The sequence below is a fragment of the Schistocerca americana genome, chromosome 3 (genome assembly GCF_021461395.2).
Source record: "Schistocerca americana isolate TAMUIC-IGC-003095 chromosome 3, iqSchAmer2.1, whole genome shotgun sequence".
Lineage (NCBI taxonomy): Eukaryota > Metazoa > Arthropoda > Insecta > Orthoptera > Acrididae > Schistocerca > Schistocerca americana.
In genome coordinates this window covers 766,867,350-766,892,581 of record NC_060121.1, presented here as the reverse complement: position 1 = coordinate 766,892,581, position 25,232 = coordinate 766,867,350, and the positions used below count along the sequence as shown (strand labels likewise).

Genomic DNA, 25,232 nt, shown 5'->3' with positions numbered 1-25,232 from the left:
TCTTCCAGAATGCGAGTCCAATATGTCAAAAACTGCGCCACTTCGCTCGGTCGTATTAAAGGGTGTAAGACAGGGATGTTGTCTTTCGCCCCTGCTGTTCGACCTATATATCGAAGAATCAATTATGGAAATGAAAGAAGTTCAATTCTGGAGTTAAAATTCAACGTGAAAGGATGTCGGCGATAAGATTCGCTGATGACATTGCTATTCTCAGTATCTCAGTATCAGTATGAAATGAACAGTCTAATGCGTAAATGAGAGTAAATCGAAAAAAGACAAAATTAATGAGAAGTAGCAGAAATGAGAACAGCGAGAAACTTATCAGGACTGGTGATCACGAAGAAAAAGAAGTTAAGGAATTCTGCTACCTAGGCAGCAAATTAAACACATGATGGACGGAGCCAGGAGGACAAAAAAGACACACTAGCACTGGCAAAAATAACAGTTTATTGAAATTGGAAAAAATAAAATAAAATGGCACACGCTTGAAACAAAGATGTAGTTTCGTCGTATGTTTTTGGTGACGTTATTTGCAACAAGTAATGAGTAAATCGAAATAAAAAATTAGACTATTACCTCTTCTCAGACATACCCGAGGTGTAATTCAGTCAAATTTCAGACATACCTTTTATTAATGTCCCCGCAGTGTGAGATGATGTGCTACGGAAGAACGTTGAAAGCTTGAATTACACTCACTCTCAAGCTGTACTATTACACCGTGCACATTGTCCTATTTATAAGATTTTTTTAAATTTTTCATTTAAAATAAGACTTGCAGACTAAGAGTTCTGTCATGGGCACACCTCATTTTGGACAGAGCAATTCTTCGGATAGGGGGCTTAATCACTTTTTTTAAAAATTAGAATTTATTGTCCAATAATCAAATAGTGTGCAGAAAGATTTACGTTGGTTGCTTCATTAGTTTTCCAAAAGATCGTAAAAATCGCTTTTTTATGGGCTGACTAAGGAGACTGGACCCTTAATACGAAGAGAAGACATCAATTTTAATTTTTCTTTCATAAAACTCAAGCTGCGGCAACTTAAAATAGGCTACCGAGCGAGGTCGCGCAGTGTTTTTACACATTGGACTCTTAATTCGGGAGGACGTGTTAAAACCCGCGTCCGGCCATCCTGAATTAGGTTTTCCGTGATGTCCCTAAATCCCTTCAGACAAAGGCCGAGATGGTTCCTCTGAACGGGTATGGTCCACTTCCTTCGCCATCCTTCCCTAAACCGATGGGAGCGATTATAACACTAACGAGAAACACACCCTCTGAGAGGATTTCGAAGATTGACTGCTCACGTGTGTCTAATGGACAAAGGTATCGGACTATAGTTTTGGATTTGGTGAAATTAACAGAAAAACCAAATGGACTTTAACCTTGAGAGTTACTAAAAGAGGTAAATTCATAAGTGAATGAAAACAATGAAAGGTCGGCAGCCAAATCAGGTATATTAATTTGGAAATATATGTTTAAGAAAACTGAATATTGGTTACTGAAGTTACTTACGTATAGATTTCCCTTTGAATAGCAAACAGGATACAAACTGACACAGTACACTCTGAACTGTACATAGCAGCAGTTACCAATAACAACACTCCAGTAAATTATGGGAAGCAATTTTGTACCAAGCTCTTATTAATGACAGCTACACTCAAGAGCATTAATTAACCAAATACTGAGATGTTACTGCATGAAGTGCAGAACTAAATTGGACATGAGGGGCTTTTATCTTAACTGACGTGAAAAAAAACACTAATATAGATGAATAATCACAAAAACACTGTTTAAACTCCTCTACATATATCAGTTTTCTTTAGCGACTAATTCCAAAAGCTAATCATTCACTTCACTTTGAGTAGTTCATAATTTACTTTGCAAGACAATGAAATACAACACTGGGCTTAATTAACTTCAGAAAAGGAACCATTCATGATAGAAATCATGAAACACACTATTTTTGAAAACGAGCATAACTTATTTGCCTTTTTATCACGTGAAGCAGGAATTAGAGACAATAATATTTACACAATCTTGCACTGTAATCTTGCAAAACTATATTTTGTAGTTAACTAAGGATACTTCAGCAAAATTCTATCCAACTTCACTTTTGTGGTATTAACTTTATCTTTTACTACTCCTTTTACACTAGACAAAAAATCACTTTTAAACACTTGAATGCAAGAATTGTTCATTTAAATCACGATACTCTGTTTTAGTAGCACTTAGGTGGGGACCCTGCATAGGTTCGTGATCAGGATAGAAAATATGGTTCCTGACACGAATTAGTTTTTTGTGATTATTATTGAAACACACAAATTAACTGGTCCATGCCCATATACATTACTGAATGTATGAAGTTTGCGAAGCAGTGGCGAAGATTGGTAGCAAGCGACATGGCGGCTAACTGTACTCACGGCTCTTGATGTTCGAATGCTCTATAAAATCTCTTCTTGGTGTCGCATTTTCAACATATTAGAGTCATTCCTTTACGCCGAGAATACCAAATAGCCAGATCCACATCCGAGGCAAATCCCTTATGAAGCAGTTTCCAATTAGCTTCCTTAGCACAGTCAAAATGTACCGTGCTACGGCTAGGCACATACTGCCTGCCATTCACACAAAGGAGCCGCTCAGTTCGACCGTCAAAACCACCTTTTACATCGTGCCATGTCACTTCCGTTGCGGAAGGACTTCCCTACAGCGTTTACATGTTACAAATACAAGTGGCCAAAGCATGAACCAGCTTTCAATAAACATTTTGTTTTTATTAACATGCACATATAATTTATCATTTTAACATAACCTTTTGCTTTTTCCATATATTCGTTACAGATCTAATTTTCTTGCCACAGGTCAAGGAATTTAAATTACACAGAATACACACTAAACAATTACAGATACACAGTTACATAATATAAACCTACTTCTAATCGATATAAGTGTTTCACGATGACTCCACTGTTTGGTCCCCTCTCCCAAACCAACCAACCAACCAACCACTACAACCACTAAACATATTCAGTGTGCAACGCGATAGGTTCTTCTCGACATCAGATGGTTGGCGAAGGTATTGGCTGTATTAGTCTGCATTTTGGCTATCGGTAAATGTTACACTTTGTTAATAACTTCGTCTTCACACCCGACATACCTGCCACGGGACCGTTTATTCACCCTAGAAAAAGAGGAAGGCATAACTGAGTGTCATCTAAGGAGAATAACGGGAGTGTGCCACAGCTTAATCATCCAAATAATCAGCATGTGTGACTGTCTTGCGGAGAATGTGCTGGCGTGAGATGCTGGGAAACCCCTCTTCGGACAGCTTCCCGAAACCTCGTCTGTAGCATAGTCATACAACGTTTCGCCCCTTACTACACTACTGGCCATTAAAATTGCTACACCACAAAGATGACGGGCTACAGACGCGAAATTTAACAGACAGGAAGAAGATGCTGTGATATGCAAATGATTAGCTTTTCAGAGCATTCACACAAGGTTGGCGCCGGTGGCGACACCTACAACGTGCTGACATGAGGAAAGTTTCCAACCGATTTCTCATACACAAACAGCAGTTGACCGGCGTTGCCTGGTGAAACGTTGTTGTGATGCCTCGTGTAAGGAGGAGAAATGCGTACCATCACGTTCCCGACTTTGATAAAGGTCACATGGTAGCCTATCGCGATTGCGTTTTATCCTGCGACATTGCTGCTCGCGTTGGGCGAGATCCAATGACTGTTAGCAGAATATGGAATCGGTGGGTTCAGGAGGGTAATACGGAACGCCGTGCTGGATCGCAACGGCCTCGTATCACTAGCATGTCGGGGTGACATTGGTTACAAGTCTCGGTCACCTCTTGTTCGCATTGACGGCACTTTGAACAGTGGACGTTACATTTCAGATGTGTTACGACCCGTGGCTGTACCGTTCATTCGATCCCTGCGAAACCCGACATTTCAGCAGGATAATGCACGACCGCATGTTGCAGGTCCTATACGGGCCCTTCTGGATACAGAAAATGTTCGACTGTTGCCCTGGGCAGCACATGCTCCAGATCTCTCACCAATTGAAAATGTCTGGTCAATGGTGGCCGTCGTCACAATACGCCAGTTACTACTCTTAATGAACTGTGGTATCGTGTTGAAGCTGCATGGGCAGCTGTACGTGTACACGCCATCCAAGCTGTGTTTGACTCAATGCCCAGGCGTAGCAAGGCCGTTATTACGGCCAGAGGTGGTTGTTCTGGGTACTGTTTTCTCTAGATCTATGCACCCAATCTGCGTGAAAATGCAATCACATATCAGTTCTAGTATAATATATTTGTCCAATGAATACCCGTTTATCATCTGCATTTCTTCTTGGTGTAACAATTGTAATGGCCAGTAGTGAATAATGTCTTAGCACCACAGTATGACATTCAGCACCAGCTTCTATGCTATGACGTTGGGTCTTGCGCTTTTTAGGCAGTAGTTGGTGCATACAGCCCCACTGCTTGTTCTGCTCCTTTGTCATGGGTCTTAGCACGCATCCATGGCAACTGGATGTGCTCACCTAGCCTACCTCGTGCAGCTTCAGTCGCTGCCGAAAGGTGGGAAGCCGACACAGTGAGGCATGGTGGGGCCTCGTTGTGCGGTGGTGGTGTAATGGTCAGCAAGAAGCTATGTAGATTGGCCTGACACAGCGTCAAGATTTCCGCCTTGGTTCGGCGGAGTTTTGCACTGGGTGTGAGCAGTCGTGGAATCCAGTGAGCTTCTACCTTTGGCATGTTCTTAATGTCGTCAAACATTAAAAATTATACCATGACTCATTTTAACTCTTTCCACTTTCGCCTCGTTTCTGATACTCTGGTTTTCAAACCCCTGGGTCTCCACTTCTCTTGCATGTCCCGGTCATCCACACAGAGAGGGTGTGCCACTGCGCATTTCATCAGTCGGATTTGCCTAACCAATGAATCATGTGATGCTCCATTGTTGGTATACGCTTCCAACAACTCGGCGTGTATTGCGTTGTTCCCCTTCAAATGGAGCGAAAGTAGTAACGCACGTTACTGCTCTTTATAAACGAGCTCCGCCAGTTTTTCATGGTTCCTCTAACGAAATGTGCGACACAGTGGGGCGGGGTTTGAGTGTATACCAGGACAGCGAATGTGTACCTGCAAACCAACAAAGTGTGTCACGTAACTGCATTTTTTGGGGGTGAGAATTAGGACGTTGTGGCTATTCCTTTTATGTTTCTCTAACCACAGAATGGTCATATTCGAATGGTCCGATTTTGTTGTGTCAGTATAGGTCATTGATTAACTCTCGTATCTCTTGTGATCTCCGCAAGTTTGATGATCATTTATTTCACTAATGACTTCTTTGACAAGTTATGGTTAGTAGTGGATAGAATATTTTGCATTTGTTGTTTTTTTTACTGTCCTCAGCCCTGACGTTGGTCTTACACAACTCGCCATGCTATTTTATTCAGTGCAGTTCTCATTTCTGCACAAGTTCTATTGCCTACATCGGTTTGAACCCGATTATTGTATTGAAGCCATGGTACCATTCTACAAAACGTTTACTCACCCACTTCTCCAACTGCCAATTTGATCATTCGTTTGTGCAATAAGACTTACCCTCTAGGCCTGTTTCTTTGTTAGTCTATTTGTGCTATAAACCCTTTCTTCCACTCAGTCGGTTTGTATCTAGCACTATGTTTCTAAAACTCCTTAGCTTGCTGGTTCTGCTTATAGTCCTCGTTTAACGTCCGTTTAAAGCTACTTTCAGAAAAGACTTTGTAGTACTAAATGTATCCAAGTTTGTACTTTATCGGTTCCATTTGTCTAAAAGGAAGGAAGTGTTTAATATTCACGCTTTGGCCCTGTGCCAAACACTTACTCCTACGCTTCTACCACGAATACAACTCAGGATCTGGCATCGGAACGTAGTTGACAACGGCAGAACAGTGCTAGGAAAAGAGTGAAGGGTACAGTGCCAGTGCGAGAGGAATAAAAAAGACGGAGAAAGTGAAAGTTGGTGAGAGCCAGTGAAAATGAGATATATAATCTACGACAATGACAACGAGGAAGAGAGAGATCGTAAGAGTGAGAAGAGAAGCGGCAGTGAGAGGAAATGAATGAGATAGCAGCAATAAGAGAGCTACAGGAAGACTGTGACAGTGAGGAGACATTAGTAGGACAGAATGAACGATACTGTGGCAGTGAGACAGGAGGCAGTGCTGGTTACAGAGACACAAAGATGTAATGACAATGACTTGGACTGAGTGAATGAGTGAGAATGAGCAAGCAGGAGTGGATGAGTACGAGTGACTTACAGTGATGGAGCGAGATAGTATTCAGAGGTGAGTTGCGTGTCAAAAAGAGCGTGAATATATTCGCATGCTAAATTTTTTGGGAATTTCTTTTTAAGATTGCTGAGGAAGGTAGAATGAGCCAGCTTGTGCCCAACTTTTCAGTCAGAGTCTTTTAAACAGGATTATATTCGTATTTTTTGTTCTCTGATAGGAGCATTTTTCCACCGGTTCAGGTTCAATCATAATGACCTCTCGGGTTTCAGAAGACTCAGCGCGATAAATGCAGGACATACAGCAAAATGACACATCGATGGATAGAGTCATGGCTTGGTTGCAGAGTGTACCACTAGGGGAAGGGCGTGTTACAACATGTCGACAAGTTACCCTACCCGTATTGCCACACCGAATTAATTCGCGCCTGCAGATAGGTAACCCATGAACAGTTTTCCAATGTGGACTGCTGTCCTTACTCCCAGGAAGAGTGAATGACAAGGACTTAAATGAATTGCAGACATGTACTGACGTTTTCCTTATCATCTACATCTACATGACAACTCCAATTCACACCTAAGTGCCAGGCAGAGGGTTCATCGAACCACAATCATACTATCTCCCTACCATTCCATTCCCGAACAGCGCGCGGGAAAAACGAACACCTAAACCTTTCTGTTCGAGCTCTGATTTCTCTTATTTTATTTTGATGATCATTCCTACCTATGTAGGTTGGGCTCAACAAAACATTTTCGCATTCGGAAGAGTAAGTGGGTGAGTGAAATTTCGTAAATAGATCTCGCCGCGACGAAAAACGTCTTTGCTTTAATGACTTCCATCCCAGCTCGCGTATCATATCTGCCACACTCTCTCCCCTATTACGTGGTAATACAAAACGAGCTGCCCTTTTTTGCACCCTTTCGATGTCCTCCGTCAATCCCACCTGGTAAGGATCCCACAACGCGCAGCAATATTCTAACAGAGGACGAACGAGTGTAGTGTAAGCTGTCTCTTTAGTGGACTTGTTGCATCTTCGAAGTGTCCTGTCAATGATACGCAACCTTTGGCTCGCCTTCCCCACAATATTATCTATGTGGTCTTTCCAAATGAAGTTGTTCGTAATTTTTACACCCAGGTACTTAGTTGAATTGACAGCCTTCAGAATTGTACTATTTATCGAGTAATCGAATTCCAACGGATTTCTTTTGGAACTCATGTGGATCACCTCACACTTTTCGTTATTTAGCGTCAACTGCCACCTGACACCATACAGCAATCTTTTCTAAATCGCTTTGCAACTGATACTGGTCTTCGGATGACCTTACTAGACGGTAAATTACAGCGTCATCTGCGAACAACCTAAGAGAACTGCTCAGATTGTCACCCAGGTCATTTATATAGATCAGGAACAGCAGAGGTCCCAGGACGCTTCCCTGGGGAACACCTGATGTCACTTCAGTTTTACTCGATTTGCCGTCTATTACTAAGAACTGCGACCTTCCTGAGAGGAAATCACGAATCCAGTCGCACAACTGAGACGATACCCCATAGGCCCGCAGCTTGATTAGAAGTCGCTTGTGAGGAACGGTGTCAAAAGCTTTCCGGAAATCTAGAAATACGGAATCAACTTGAGATCTCCTGTCGATAGCGGCCATTACTTCGTGCGAATAAAGAGCCAGCTGCGTTGCACAAGAACGATGTTTTCTGAAACCATGCTGATTACGTATCAATAGATCGTTCCCTTCGAGGTGATTCATAATGTTTGAATACAGTATATGCTCCAAAACCCTACTGCAAACAGACGTCAATTATGTAGGTCTGTAGCTTGATGGATTACTCCTACTACCCTTCTTAAACACTGGTGCGACCTGCGCAATTTTCCAATCTGTAGGTACAGATCTATCGGTGAGCGAGCGGTTGAATATGATTGCTAAGTAGGGAGCTATTGTATCAGCGTAATCTGAAAGAAACCTAGTCGGTATACAATCTGGACCTGAAGACTTGCCCATATCAAGCGATTTGAGTTGCTTCGCAACCCCTAAGGTATCTACTTCATGCCTTTAGCACCTGTAACGTGTTAGATACTTGACAAGATACCCTAGCCACTGATTGTTTTTTGTATGTCTTGTAGTTTTAACACAGTCGGCTTCTGAAATCCCGCACGTACTTCCTAATAACCCTGCATCTTCTTAATTTCTAGCTAATAATAAAATTTATTCTTGTATCCTCATTATTACTTGATTTGATTCGACTGCTCTTCTGTCCCATTGTTCTACTGTTGTTACTGTTTATTTTATAAAATATTTACCAAGAACTATCCATTCAGCTGATCTAAGTCGTTTATGCCACAATTACAATGTTCTCGGCATGTAGATTTTGTTCCTTTTCTCTGAGCACTAATTCATTTTCCAGTTTCCTCACTGAATTCGTTTACTGCTTGCTGTATCTACAGACTAATGCGTTACTACCTTGATTCACTTCCTTTGTCAACTACAGCCTCCCTTTCACGTCTGTTGAATTTTCTAGTTCCAAGATCGCCTCTGTATAAGTTGCAGAATACGGTAGTTATATTTAGCTAATTAATACAATTTAGAGGTGTATGTCCTTAGGTTCTTTTCGCGTTTGAGAGTGCTTTTTTATGGGACAAATAAATGCTGTACACTTACATATATGCCGATGTATGTGCTAAGAATGGTCAGGTGCGTTTCTCTGGTGTTTCAGCAGATATTTGCAGTTTTATTTTAGCGACGTGTTGCTGGAATCAGCCCAGACAACTATTGCTCATGACATTATTTCGTTTGACGTCTAGCGTCAACGGGAAGCTTAGGTTATTTGCCGTTACAAACAAAAAAAATTTTCAAAAGCGAAATTTTGTGTTCCTTTTCGATATTACGGTCCCAATTTATTCTACCCTGTGATATTTTATCAATATTTATGTATGAGCAGTAAAACACGAAGAACAGTCGGTATTCCAGCACTAGTGGCTGCCCAGCTTGACCCATCCCGTGCGCTATTCTGCACCACGCTGTCTGCTACGCCACGCAGCAGCGTTATTCAGTCGTTGTTGGAGTACTCAGGAGCATTTCTAGTCAGCAGAGAGAATGCCTGTTGGTCTTCGGCAGTATATGGAAATGCAGAAGCAACATATTTTTCAGATTGCTATAAACATTGTCATGTATCACGCAGGAAACGGAGTGTGTCAGAAACTTATCTGGAACGAAGGCCGCAACAGTTATAATTCGATACGCCCTTTCAGGGTAAAAATGCTTTGGTTAGTGTAAAATCTTTCATTTCCGCATGTGTCTACGGGCATTTAACTATCTGCACTTTATCAAGGTATCTTGTAGAACACAGTGGCCATTAGGCGTGTAAGAATTCTGAACACATGCAGGGTCAAACCACGTATCGATAAACTTAGAGCCTGTCTTTATGAATTCAAAGATCTTTTCCAGACACCAAACGACTAATACAAATTGCGTTACATCACTGTTTTTCGTTGTTTCAGTGGCCGTGGCAGGAGAAACTATCAATAACACTACAATAACCAATGACAATGAATACCAAGTCTATCCCATGTCAGCTCAATCTATAAGACAAACAGTAATGTGTTGGATGCTGTTGCTTTTACAAGAAAACATGACTCATTGTTCATGTAGCATCCTGTTAGATGTGTTTGATCATAAAGAAATAAATCATAGACAATAATTGTTAATTTAATATTTTCCATACACAATAGTTTCACTTAGTTCAAATATTGTTTCCTTCATACTCTAATTCTTCATTAAGATGAACACCTTGTATTGTTCGTTCTCATTTGTTTCTTAATATACAAATTTCTCATCGAAGTAATAATTCTGTTCTCATTATTTCCAAAATTTATTAATTTTTTATTGATTATAAAGAATTGGTAGGGTTAGCAATAAAATATATATTTTATAATACAGCTTCTGTGTAGTAGTACATGGCTATTTGTAAATGTAATTCACAATATATCATTATTCCGGATTAATTACAAAACCATTCTTTTGATTAAATAATGACTTTAAAGCCAACAGCAGAATGCCAACCGGGCTGGGAGTTACAGCAAAAACGACAGGGATACGAAAGATTAAACCCGCTCACCAAAGTTGTCTTACTCTCATAAAATAACACGAAAATGGTTGGAAAACGTAACGACTCATTCTACGGACTGAACACAGCAGTGTGACGCACTGTCACTTCCCGTGACACTTCGGCGTCAGTCTGATGATAGAGACTGCGCATTCACCTTTCCTCACCTAGCTAGATCTGTGGATGAAATGTTGTACGTGGATTACAAACGTCAATATCATGGTCACATGATATTTTATCAAAATCGGTAACTGGTTTAGGCTTTGGAGTCATCATCAGGTCTAAAAATTGACAGAAGGCGAAGCCGAAATTGGTTATCAGTTTGAATGAAGTCGTATGAGACGAACACATTGACATTTATAATTCAATGTGAAACAAAGCTCACCGGTCTTCTCCGCAGGTCAGAATTACCTCCTCCTGCAAAATATTTTACTTGTCGCTGGCTTCGAAGCAGCTATCCCAGCAGTGGGAACAGTTTCTGTTTACAGTTTTCTGCCATCAGTCTTTCGACTGCTTTGATGCAATTTGCCACGATTTCATGTCTCGCGCAAATCTCTTCATCTCAGAGTAAGTAGCAGCTATAGCCAACGTCCACAAGTATTTGTTGAATGTATTCCAGTCTCTGTCTTCCCCCAACAACGTTTCCCTCTAATACCGTAGAAGTTATTCAAGATGAATTAGGGCGTTTTTTATCCCCTTTACCACCTCCTAAAGTGTTCCACATATTTTCGTCGAGTGGTAGAATAGCATACCGTATAACACTATTTAATTTCCAGCATATTTCGAACGTTTGGTTGCTCTTCCTTTCTGTTTTTACCATTGTCAATGATTTATTGCCCAACATATATATTCTCTCAATTTTTTAACAAATTAAATCATGTATTTGATACGAGTAGACTTGTCGCGAGGAATGCTTTCTGTGCCTGCACTAGTGTGCTTCTTATGGCCTTCCTGCTTCATCCAGTGTATACAGTATTATACGACCTAAAACATTAGAGCCAGAATAACTTTTGTTAAGAAACTACTTGCTTGGAAATACACTAGTCAATTTTAAGTTTGCTGAGGGCCAGTGTTCGTAAGGCGTTACTCTTTTCTCACTCTCCGGAGAATATAATGGACCGAACTATAAAAGGCTCTATTAATTGTGCCATTTATAATTTTCCCTGCTAATTGAACAGTTCAATCTGCACAGTACTGCAGTCTTAATAAAGCACTTACATTGTTCGGTCGCGCTATAGCTACAGTTAACCATTCTGCATTATGATTCACAATGTTTCATTCCTTCACTGATAGACTTGTTATGTGAGATGAGTATGAAGACACTTTTGAAAATGCGCACCACACAGATATCTTATCTAAACCATTTTGCAATTCATTTTGGTCATCTGATGACTTTACAAGACGGTAAATGACAGCATCATCTTCAAATAATCTAAGAGGGCTACTGAAATTGTCTCCTACGTCGTTAATATAGATCAGGAACAATAGAGGGCCTATAACACTTCCTTTGGGAAAACCGGATGTTTTACTTGATGACTTTCCGTCTATTACTACGAACTGAAATCTTTGACAGGAAATCAGGAATCCAGTCACACAACTGAGGCGGTACTCCATAGGCGCACAGTTCGGTCAGAAGGTGCTTGTCAGGAATTGTGTCTAAAGCCTCCTGAAAATCTAAAAATGTGGATTCAATTTGACATCCTCTGTCGATAGCACTATTACTTCATCAGTATAAAGAGCTAGTTGTGTTACGCAAGAACGATTTTTTCTGAATCCGTGCTGACTGTTTTAGTAAATAGTTTTCTTCGAGGTACTTGATAATGTTCGAATACAGTATATGTTCCAAAACCCTACTGTAAATCGACGTTAGCGATATGAGCCTGTAATTCAGCGGGTTACTCCTATTCCCTTTTTGGGTATTGGTGTGACTTGAGCAACTTTTCAGGCTTTAGGTACGGAACTTTCTGTGAGCGAGCGGTTGTATATAATTGCTAAATATGGAGCTATTGCATCTTCATACTCTGAAAGGAACCTGACTGGTATACCATCTGGACCGGAAGACTTGCCTTTATTAAGTGATTTAAGCTGCATTGTTACACCGAGGATATCTACTATGTTTCTCATCTTCGCAGTTGTTCTTGATTGAAATTCGGGAATATTTACTTCATCTTCTTTGCTGAAGGAGTTTCGGAAAACCGTGATTAATAACTCTCCTTTGGTGACACTGTTATCACTGACTTCACCGTTGTTATCGGGCAGTGAAGGTGTTGACTGCGTCTTGCCACTGGTGTGCTTTATGTATGACCAGAATCTCTTTGAGTTCTTTGGGTTTTCTGCCAGATTCCGAGACAGAGTTTCGTTTAAAAGGAGCTTTCTTACAGAACAATTGTGTGAACCATCCCAGAATCCGAAAACATCAATCTTGTGAAATCCGATTCACAGTTTTCTCACATGACATACTGAAAGGTTTGAATCAAGGCAGTCTGGTAGATGCCATATTTCTTGATTTTCGAAAAGCATTTGACTCAGTACCACAGTTACGCTTATTGTCCAAAGTGTGATAATATGGGGTACCAACCGAGATTTGTGATGGGTTGAGAACTTCTTGATATGGAGGACGCAGCAGGCTATCTTGGAGAGTCTCAGGGAAGTGTGTTGGGACCCTTGGTATTCACGTTCTATATTAAAGATCTTGCGAACCATATTAATAGTAACATATTGTAGATGATGCAGTTATCTATAACGAAGTACTGTCTGAAAAAGCTGCATAAATATTCAATCAGATCTTGAGAAGATTTCAGTGTGGTGCAAAAATTAGCTTGCTTTAAATGTTCAGAAATGTAAAACTGCGCACTTCACAAAACGAAAAAACATAATATCCTATGACTATATATCAAAGAATCAAAGCTGGAATTGGCAAACTCATACAAATACCTATGTTTAACACTTTGTAGAGATATGAAATGGAATGATAGTCTCAGTCTCAGTCGTATGTAAAGCAGATGGTACTTCGGTTTGTTGGTAGAATACTGGAGAAGTGCAGACAGTCTATAAAAGATTACTTACAAATCACTCGTGCGTCCGATTCTGGAATATTGCACAAGCGTGTAGGACCGTACCAGGCAAGACTAGCAGGGGATGTTGAACGTACACAGAGAAGGGCAAGCACGAATAGTCACACGTTTGTTTGATCCGTGGGAGAGTGTCACAGAGATGCTAAAGGAACTGAACTGGCAAAATCTTGTAGACAGACTTAAACTATGCCTAGAAAGTCTAATAAAGTTTCAAGAACCAGCTTTAAATGATGACTCTAGGAATGTACTACAGATCCTCACAAGTGGCTCACATAGGGATCATGAGGACCAGATTATAATAACTACAGCACTCACAGAGGCATTCAAACCATCCTCCTTCCAACGCTCCATACCTGAATGGAACGGGAAGAAAACCTAATAACTGGTACAATGGGACGTACCCTCTGCCTTGCACTTTACGGTGCTTTGTCGAGTACAGATGTAGATACAGAATATTGGGAGCCATAGCAGACAGGACTGTCAAGGGATACTGAACACATACGAGTACAAAGAAGGGCAGCACGTAGGGGCAATGGTTTGTTTCGCCAACGAGAGAACGTCGAGGAGATACTGAAAAAACTTAGTTGGTAGAAGTGTGGAGATAGAATAAGCTTATGTAAATGTTTCAAAAAGCGGGTATAAATGAGGAAAGTAGGAACGTATTAAAGCCTCTTTTGAATTATCCAGTAGTGACTGAATACAATATTATGCTAGTTACAGTTCGAGGTATTTAATCAATCATTTCCGCTTTCCATATGCGAATGGAATTGGAAAAGACGTGATTGGCAGTACAATAGGAAGTATCCTCTGCCATGTATATCATACTGGTTTGGAGATTATATATGTGAATGTAGTATGGTGGCGAGTAAATGATTTTATGTGCAGAAGCACGTACTCTCTCTGCACTGGAATTTCAATTGTGTACATATACGCCGTAGTTGAGAATGCTGTGTTGTTGCAGGAGCTGGAGGCGACGTCCGGGGAGGACGGGGGCGCGACGCTGCGCGGCCTCCTAGAGGCGGCGGGGGCGGCGTGGCTGAGCCCGGCCGCCAGCCGGGTGACGTCAGACGAGGAGGCGGGCCGCCGACTAGCGCCTGTGGCCGCCTACAGCAGCGTCGACGGCGAGGGCGACGTGCAGCTGGTGCTCACCGCGGACGTCTCGCTGCCCCCGGAAGGTCAGCTCCTGCAGTACACGCTCTCAGAAGATACTTGGCTGGGTTAGAACGATATCAAGGAAAATCTGACTCTAGAAAGGAAAGCGTCGATACCGAGGTCGCTAGAGACTGACCATTTGATAAGAACGGCGATGGAACTTTCTTGAATTCAGGGGATCTCATGTAAACCTAAATCACTGTCGCCAATGACTTGACCACTACTCCATCCGAATGAGACTTTTGCTTCAATCGCAACCCGCCCAACTCCATAGATGCGAGAGTGCGAATACACAAGTACAAGAAGCTGATCGTCCAGAAAGGTAATAACACTGTATATGGAAGACGAGAGGATGAGGTTATGAGTAAGGCACCACGTCGTAGCTGATACTGAATATCATGTGTTAACAGTTACACTGCCTCATCAATGATGACACTTCTCCACATTTTGATCCTCCAATGGAGATACTCTTGATTTAATACCACATAACGCGTTCTGTTACAAGTCGTTAGAAGTCACAATCTTGTGTCTACATTTTCTTTATGACGTGGCGCGTAAATTTTTCTGTACTGTCTGGTCACAGGAGAAAGGTGTGACCTATTGTTCTACGCCGTTTCACAACGCCATTATACTTCAAGTTAAGCGACTACGACTGATGCGTTTCATACGTCATTGAGAGTATCATGTGGATGCAGCATTTTAAGATGAACTGACGTACTCAGACTCACCAAGGATATTAAGATATGGTAGGCTCTGTAAGTCCAGTGCAGTACAATGATCCCTGCCTCGCAGCCCTACAATTACAGTTATATGAAACCAGTTTCTTTGAGTTATATTTTTGTGCATAATCGACAAATGGCCTTGTACTCCGTCGTCAGATCTGCTACAGATCACCTCTTATCCTGCTTTACAGAGCGAGGACGATCCCACCTCCGCATTCTGTGATAAGGTGTGGGCGACCAACACTTTTTCTCCTACTTGTGGTCACACCATTCTTCAACCACTTTCCATACTCACAACAGAAACAGGCGAAGAGTCTGTCAGAAACGCCCTTTCCATGATGCTCGCACCCAGACAATAGGCCATTACAATCTGTCCTTTGTGGAAGTCACTTATGTCAGTGGATTTCCTCATTCACTACCAGTATCGTTGCTAGAGTGATTCCCCATTCGTCTGTGCTCCACTACTATCCTCACCGCATCACGATTCCGCATGGCTACCAGGCAGCATTTAATCTCGTAAATCTTGTCTCCTGAGAGATTTTTAATGGAGCTGCTGAACATACATCGTTTTCCTCACACGGGATACACAAAAAAACATATACTAAATTAATATTTTGTCTGGACAATTGATATTTACTGTACAGATATGAATTGCAGCATTGTGACTATGATGTTATGCAGTCGCGTATGACATATACTGGTATTTTTCCCAGTTGCCCTCGATAATGACCCAAAAGCCGAAATCGTTACAGTGAGAATATCTAAAAAAATATATATATAGGGTCAATTGCGACAGTGTTATCACTTTAAAACTTCATTATGATTGTGATGTGCAATAGAGGAAACATAATTCTCAATTGGGATTGGCACTTCCTTTGGCCCAACCCGCGGGTCTTTAATGCGCCGGAGCTGAAAAAGCCCACTCTGACCCTTGGAGTACAGAATGAGAAGTACAAAAAGAACGTTCTTGGCGTATTCGGTGCCCCACTTCGCACATGCGAAAATACGGACCTGTAAGGCTATGTAGCGCCTCATTGCGTAGATTACCACTACGCTCGTTAGTGAGTCTTTCTGGAGACTAAAGTTCACAGCCAGTGCTGCTGCGCATGTCATCTACTGCCATGAAATTGTGATAGATTCCACGTTTTCGTAAACAATTGTCTAAAGCAGCTTGACGCATGGTTACGAGCGCCCAGCTGTCACCTGTCGCCCAAACATTATGAAATTATTCACCAGTCTGAATTGCTAATTACATTGCTCAACAGACCACAGGGCACCTGTGCCCACTTCTCGTAACAGGTTGTAGTGACATAACTCAAGTCTCACCCAAAAATGTCCGTCTCCTTTAGTGATCCAGGTGTGTTTCATAACTCTGCTGTGGAATCAGAACAGTACCTGCAGAGAGCACACACACTTATAAGCGGTGCTAGCCAGTTTATGATTTAAACCGTCGTCCGCAACAACGTGAGCAATGAGAAATGTAGGTTATGAATACACTAAGCAGATTCAGAAGGATGTAGGCTGCAGTAGGTACTGGGAGATGAAGAAGCTTGCACAGGATAGAGTAGCATGGAAAGCTGCATCAAACCAGTCTCAGGACTGAAGACAACAACAACTTACATAATATTCAAACATAAACTACAACTATCAGGAGAGTATCTTGTGAACAGTACACGGGACGAACGATCGTCTTTACTCTGAAACAAGATATGAGTAGACACATTGTCGCTCAGTTCATATCGATCTTAGACAATGGCAGATTTTGCGTGTTATTGAAGTTGTACAAGTGCTTTTTTTCTCAACTTTCCTATTTATACACCTCATTATGAAAGGTACCCCCTGGTCATTAATATCGTTTGGCTATTAAAAGTATGAGTGTCCCTATGGATTAGACATGAGTATTTGAGCCAGCAAAAATATGTCGTTTGATAAATATTTGGATATCAGAATCATGGTGCAGTTACTCTTTTCTTAAGTATAAAAATCATTCCCAGAGGTACAGCTTACTAATTTCCAGAAAAAATTGAGACCCAATCGACAATCGACTGAATGCATATTTTCAGCCATAGAGTCATTATCTAGCATATGGTTTCAGCCTCTCACTAGGATCCTCATGAAGATGTTTTGCAGTAATAAGTGACAGATAAACGCAAAAAAAAGTAGGAAGTACAGCCAATCGTGCTATGTGGCCTAGACTTGTGTAACAGAACGGAAACAGAGTGCGCTCCCAGTATCACGTCCCTCTTCTGTGAATAACAGAATGACGTAGCCTCCGCCATTTCCAGAATTCACATAAGCGAGAAAGACACTGCATAACAAGCACATAATGATTTCGGTGGTCAATCGTCTCCTGACGATCACGTAGCGCTAAACTTGGAAAGCTAGAGTTCCGGTGATATGGCGTAAAGAGCTAGTCAATTTTGTACAAGGAAGCTGCCATGGCAAACTTCGGTGGCATCTACCTTTAGATTTTACATGGTTTTCTCGAATGAATTACTATGAATGGTAGAATTATTTCTTTTATTTTGACGTACTATATCAGACTAAGTGAAACATTACCCGACAGATTCCGAATGGACCAGAGTTCTCGCTTTCAGGCATATAGAGCCATGAGAGCTTCACTGCACTATATTATCCCAAGCACAATCTTGACATTGTCTTACGAGAAGAGATTGCACTAACTGCCTTCCGACGTCATCAATAGCTGAATCGAATACTTACCGGGAACTAATTAACGACGTGGGATAGGTAGCGAGAGCTTTTCACTTTTTTGTTCTCATCGCAGATGACCTGTGGAGGAAGGTTAATGGTTTAGCGCCCTGACAACCTTCGAAATGAATTTGTATTCCTACTCTCCCAAATACGAATCCATTTTCTAATGCCATTCGTTTAATATGGATAGGACTGCTCGCATGTCAACCGATCACTGAAACATATCCTACCCGCAATTTTATCGATTTCAGTAACGTGCAACACTATTGCAATTCAAGAGTGGTTGCAGCAAAGACTAGACTGATCTATACTATACGATGCTACGGTCGCAGGTTCGAATCCTGCCTCGGGCATGGATGTGTGTGATGTCCTTAGGTTAGTTAGGTTTAAGTATTTCTAAGTTCTAGGGGACCGATGACCACAGATGTTAAGTCCCATAGTGCTCACAGCCATTTGAACCATTTATATTATACGAAGCTATGTATTTGTGCATTCTTTTAGAGAATCACTCAGATCATGAAACCATATTCAAATTCTTGTTACACCTGAGACACATGCACCTCCTTCCAATAATCAGTAAAGGCTTCATCAGTCTTATGTCAAACAGTTGAATATTATATGCGGAGATAGGAAATCACGGGAACAACTGAAATACCGCATCACTTCACTGCAATTTGCATTTATTGTAACACTTGATAACAGACCAAGAAAATGCCGCGTGTTACACTTGACAGATAATAGCACTAGAACAATAATAAACACCTGATTCAGTTTTCTGCACTTTAACCAAAGTTCAACAGGCGAACACAATTTAAGTTCTCCCATAAATATAAATATGAGCGTAGGTGCGTTAAAGAACTGGTTATGGAACATCACTTATAACTTCAAGGCAGGCACACTCCATTTAAAGGGAAAATAATTAGCAAGTTTACACATTGACTAGAACATTAAGGTGAATAACAGGAAAGTGCACCTCCCACAACGATTAAAACTCGTGGAACAACACTAAATTGGAAATTGACAAATCTATACTCAAAGGAGCCGCAGTCCATCAAACACCCGAAAAAATGGCAACTTAATTACCTAGAGTAACAGAGTTAAGAATAGCATGCTTACAGATTGACTAGAATAAAGGAATAAATAACATACGGCTTTTGACGGCCGACAAACTGTGTTGCGCTATTGAGCAGTGATTAATTTAAGCTAGCCACAATATACGCTAACCATGTTAGCGGCGTATTTGAAGACAGGCGTCGAGCAAGACACCTAGTCAGAAGGCAGCTGAACCAGTACTAATTTACAACTAACTCCAGCATTGAAATCAACTGATGACAGGTTGACCATTACCGATGTGGCGTACTATGGACAGTCAATAGACTGAACACTTCACTAAAACCTAATCATTACGCTGAGGGGCGAAACGCCCAGCCCAGAGCATGTTTAGGGCAAACACCTAGTTTGAGAACAAAACAACCATGAAACAGGATGTTGTTGCAGCTTGCAGTACAAATCCCAGAGCCCCAATATAGACTTAACCCAAGGCAGGACTAAAGCACACTAGTTTCTCGCTCAATTAAAGTTTCCAAAACAATCAAAACTAAGAATGATTCCCTTACACAGCAGGTGTGCCAACACTTCCCGTCCATACCACAGAATCAACTAGCGCAACATAAATCATTGGCACATATCAGATACTATTTTAAAACAGCATACTTAACTACCTTTGTGTACCACAAGCCGTAATTACTGAACAGGTTAGGCTCTGTTATTGATATCACGCGAATGAGGTAGCAAATTAAGGTCTACAGTTTTACTTTGACATTTAACACGTGTCATGATGAGAAAAGAAAGAATCCAGCTAATCAATAGAAAGTCACTACTTGCATTCAGTATTTGATGATGCGCTTAAAATCAAGAGACAAAGGTGAGAGTCAAGTTTATACTCGCAATCAGCACACGCAGAAAACGAGCGTACGGTGAACATTAAATGAACTGCTCCTTGTTCAATCATTTACACACCGGCGAAACAATCTTCGCCGAATTACCGCAGACGCCGGCAAACCCAGTTTCTTGCAAATGACGGAAAGAATGGTCAAAAAGTCTTACTTTAAGTCCGATGACATCCGTAGGGCAGGAGTTTCAATGGACAACCAGGCCTCACCCCCTTGGATCCACCTGCGACCAAGACAGTAACACTGGCTGCTATCATGGCTTTAACAATGCCTCCCACCTGACACGAGTCACGCCAAACCATCAACAAAACGGCGTGGCCTCCTGTACGCTCCCAGACGTCCGCAATCAGAGTTGCTCCTCCCGGCCGACGCTCTCCCGCAAACACGGCAGGCAGCCGGCCGCAGCAACGCCACAGCGCCTCTGGTTAGGGTAAGAAAACAGCAGAGTGCGAAGCGGGAATTTCAAAAGGAACGTGCTACAGACGAGGAGGAAACGCAGTGAACCAACCGTGACATTTCGTAACGGTTCAACACCGAAAACATTTGTTGACACCTTCTCGAAAATATTCTCTTTACATTGTTTACAATTCTGCTTTGTCTCTAAAGATTTAGTTACTTGACCTAAATATGCTTCTTGAAAGAGTCGTTCAGGAAAGCTCCATCGATAAACACTGCTGGTCTTAGCAATCCAGAACAAACCTGGAGATGGATACCTTTGCTTTTGGGACGTGAGATAAATCTCGTATAACCAGATCTAAAGTGTACACTTGAGGTTTCATAGTGGGAGATGACATAGCGTAGGCCTATCTCTGGACACTTCTGAATTGTTTCGGGAGGTTGTCAACCTCCGACGCTACGGTCACCAATAGCAGGCACTTTCCTACGTTGTTCGCTTGTGAGTGACGTGCTGTATCATTTGTGACTGTCATAAATAGAACTTTGGCAGCTATGTGGTGCACAGAGTTAACCTGAATATCTGTTAAAAGAACTGTAGACACTGAACGTAATGATATGGAGCTAGAAGTTGTACGAATATACATCGATTTTAGTTCTTCATGAGATTGAGATTCTCTTGGAACATCTTACGGACGGTTCCCAAAAGTGCATCGAATGTCTTGATAAATGCAGCAGGATTTCTGCCTGAATACTAAATTCACTGGCAGCAGTAGGAAAAATGGTTTAGTTGGATGTTGTCCAAGGACAGAACTGAAGAATTCTTAGAGTTAAATGCATCCTATCAAAGTCCCTTGCAACAACTCCAGTCTGGCTGGACACCGATTCGAATTCGTACTGGGGTTGGATGAGAGACGCGTGTACACCATTCCACAATGCTTCAACTCCATGCCAGGCTACATCGGCCATAGCTGATGGCGAATGGTGGCGTGACAGTCTCTTGGGAAGCCGTGACCAGGTGTTTTCAGTGGGTGAGACATCTGAAAGATGTGCTAACCAAGATAACAGACGAACAACATCTGTATCGAGGTAGGCCACGTGGGGAACATATGGTCTTGTATTATATTGCTGACTGATGATATCATGGAAATCTCGAAATAAGGTACAGCCACCACCCTTAAGATGTCAGAAATATTATGGCTGTTTTCCAAATTACCTGCTGTGTGAACCAGGGTATTCCTGATTTACACCCAATGGCATTTCACACTATCTCCCCAGGGCTAGACCCATATGACGACAACGTTGTTTTTGTCGGTGCCTCTACAGAGGGATACGTTGGTCGTGATGCTGTACACAGAAACAGGATTTGTCTGAAGATACGACGTGGGACCACTTCTGTATCCAGAGTTGTCATTAAGGGCACCTCTTTCGACGCGTCTCACTCTACTGAAACGCCATGAGGAGTCGCAACAGTGGTCGCCGTGTTGACTGTACTGCTCCAGTCCTCATCGCACTGTCCATGTAGAAACTTCTCTTTTTGTAAACAGGACCTCTTCCCAACAGCGCATGACACGATTGTAAGGTCTGGAAGGACGAGTAAGACCCTCGTAACCCCATACTGTTGACTGGGGAAAAAGTATCGAGTTAGGTCAGGACATCACAGGTACATCGCAGTAATCCATTATTTGGTTGAAAATAGTAGAGACCTTGAGGTTAGGGCTCAGAAGTGGCCGTAACACGTCACAAATGGAATGCCTGCAGTCAAAATTACAACAATGTTAACCAGAGGTGATTGTGTTCTATATTCAGTTGTACGCGATGGCATCATGTTAGGCGCTGGGCCTTTATGATGATGTCGAATGCAATCCGGCAGTGTTCCTTCCATCTTCATGTATCCTCCACACATTGATACGTCCACCATGATGCAGAAAAGTGACTCATCTGGAAACGCAACGTGGTATCACTTCTGCGTTCAGATTTGTTGTTGGCTGCACCAGTGCCCGCCGGCCGAAGTGGGCGAGCGGTTCTAGGCGCTACAGTCTGGAACCGCGCGACCGCTACGGTCGCAGGTTCGAATCCGGGCTCGGGCATGAATGTGTGTGATGTCCTTAGGTTAGTTAGGTTTAAGTAGTTCTGAGTTCTAGGGGCCTGATAACCATGGATGTTAAGTCCCATAGTGCTCAGAGCCATTTGAACCAGCCTCCGCTGCCCAATCCAGAGGAATCTGCACTCATGGTCGCCTTGCTGACGGTTAGTGAGGCTTCAGTCGACGTCGCACTGTCGATATGGACACTTGTCTTGTTGCAAAGAAGCTCATTTCCTGAAGTAACCATACGACCCTGAGCAGTTGAATAAACAATACCTCTGCCTTATGAGGTGCATCTGTCCAAAGCCCATCGTCGTGTGTCATTCGTGAAATCCCAACTAGTGTGAGCGGTAATACCACGGGATAATGCGCTGCAACCTGCACAGAGTGTCCTAGGAGGAACGATCGTCTTTCAGGGATATGTCAATAATGGTCATTTGAAGCGAAAAGGTGTAGTAAACGTGTGCCTAAAATGCGTACCTTAAGCGCTATGAGCATTTGTTTAATAGAAGAGATGTGTTCCATGTTAGTGAAGATGAAGAAGTCCTCATAGCTCTTAAGATATGCACTTTAGAGTCCACACTTACTGAACATTTTCTTCTTCTTTTGGTACGTACTGCCATCTCTCAAAACACGGGAATCAAAGAGCTAACAGTAAAAGAGATTTGTTTCACAGTATCGAAAATAAAGGGGGGCTCGTAGCTCGTTTGGTTATGCATTTTAGGGTCCATCTTTACTAGACTTCTTTGCTTCCAATGATCGTTCCTGCCATATACCTGAATACTGACCGTTTCTCATGACCGTATAGTCCACTGCTGCTGTCGAATTGAGACACTTGGTGATAGACATTTCTCCTTCTTCGTAGAAGCTCAGTAATAAGCTGATTCAAATACGATTTCAGAATGAAAAACCAGCTGTGTAATCTTTCTTTATACACAGAATGTAAATATCATTACTACTACGCACCTTGTGCAGTAGTGCTGAAGTGCTAATCGACACGCATGCGACCACATGGGCTACCTATTACTTACCAAGACGCCGCGCTTAGAAACGGGATTTTTTCCGGGCTCGAACCTCGGGTTCTATTGGTGACAGAAAGTGTTTTGGATAGCCCTTAGTCAGTTTCTACGCTCAGCAGAATGATCGGCTTACTGCGGCTATCCTACAGTACTCGTATTGAATATTACATATTACACATTCCTCCAGGTTGAGAAAATGGAGCAATTGGTTGGTTCTTTTTGCATTAGATGTGGTCTATGGTGCGTCTTAGGGGACTTATGAAGGCAGCATTCAGTTCATTGTCGGTTCAGAAAACACAGTTTTTAGGTACCAAAACCGAGTCGCAGATTCCCAGGTAGCTATTCACAGCAAATGGCTGTTATTTTTACAGTATATACCTAAGACCTCGAAAATTTCCTTGATATCTTTATTCGTTTCCGAGATGCAGTAATCCAAAGTTACACTATTTATACAAGTAAAAATTCAGCGTGAGACGAAAACGTAGATTATAAAGTGACGTAGCACAGAGAAATATGCTGTAAAGTTTCTCCATTATCATCAGAATGATTTCTGGGAACTCCACGTTGTTGTAGTACTGAAACATAAGCGAAATTTTTGTGCGCATATAAATACGACCAAGCCGTAAAATTATGTTTTTGCGTTTTTCAGTTTCCCGTTACTATATCCGTAATACCAAATTTTACTTACCCACAAAGTACTTTTCGTGTGAGTGACATGCCCTGTTGTAGTGGGGAAAAGAAGGGAGCCAGTGGAATAATGTTCCTACCAGAGCACAAAAAAGGCTCCTTTTTATTAGACTACTCTGACTGAAAAGTGGGCTGCTAGCTGCCTCAGTCTACCTTCTTCAGTAACTTTAAATATTTTCCCATTAATTTTGGCATGTGAATATATTCACGCTTTTTTATGCTGAAAGAGCTAATGACAGTGTGAACTACAGAGAGGGACACAGTGGCAGCAGAACATGTTGACAGTGACAGAACAGTGTTAGAAAAAGAGTTAAGGAGACGCTGCAGTGGGAGAGGAATAAAGACAAGGAGAACGTGGAAGTGGGTGGGAGATACTGATAATAAATTGTCTATGACAATGACGATGAGGAGCCGAGGGACAGTGACTGAGAGGAGACAGCAGCGGTGGGCTGGAATGAATGAGATATTAGCAACAAGAAGGAGACAGTGACAGTGAAGGTAGACAGTAGTAGTAGGACAGAACGAGACAGACTGTGGCTGCGAGACAGGGGACAGTGATATACAGGGTGGTCCATTGAACCTGACCGGGCCAAATATCTCACGAAATAAGAGTCAAATGAAAAAACTACAAAGAACGAAACTTGTCTAGCTTGAAGGGGGAAACCAGATGGTGCTATGGTTGTCCCGTTAGATTGCGCTGCGTAGGTCAAACGGATATCAACTGCGTTTTTTAAAAAATAGGAACCCCCATTTTTTATTACACAAACGTATAGTACCTAAAGAAATATGAATGTTTTAGTTGGACCACTTTTTTCGCTTTGTGGTAGATGGCGCTGTAATACTCACAAACATATGGCTCACAGTCGTAGACGAACAGCTGGTAACAGGTTGGTTTTTTAAATTAAAATACAGAACGTAGGTAAGTTTGAACATTTTATTGCGTTGTTCCAATGTGATACATGTACCTTTGTGAACTCATCATTTCTGAGAATGCAGGCTGTTACAGCGTGATTACCTGTAAATACCAAATTAGTGCAATAA

General features: G+C 41.9%; 1 protein-coding gene across 1 annotated transcript in view; it reads left to right on the top strand.

The window, feature by feature from the left end:
• Window positions 1-25,232, top strand: part of LOC124606383 — a 302,259-nt gene that overhangs the window by 258,588 nt on the left and 18,439 nt on the right. The window contains exon 7 of the mRNA XM_047138364.1: window positions 14,430-14,643. Coding sequence (XP_046994320.1) covers window positions 14,430-14,643 — 214 coding nt within the window. The remainder of the gene's footprint in view (window positions 1-14,429; window positions 14,644-25,232) is intronic.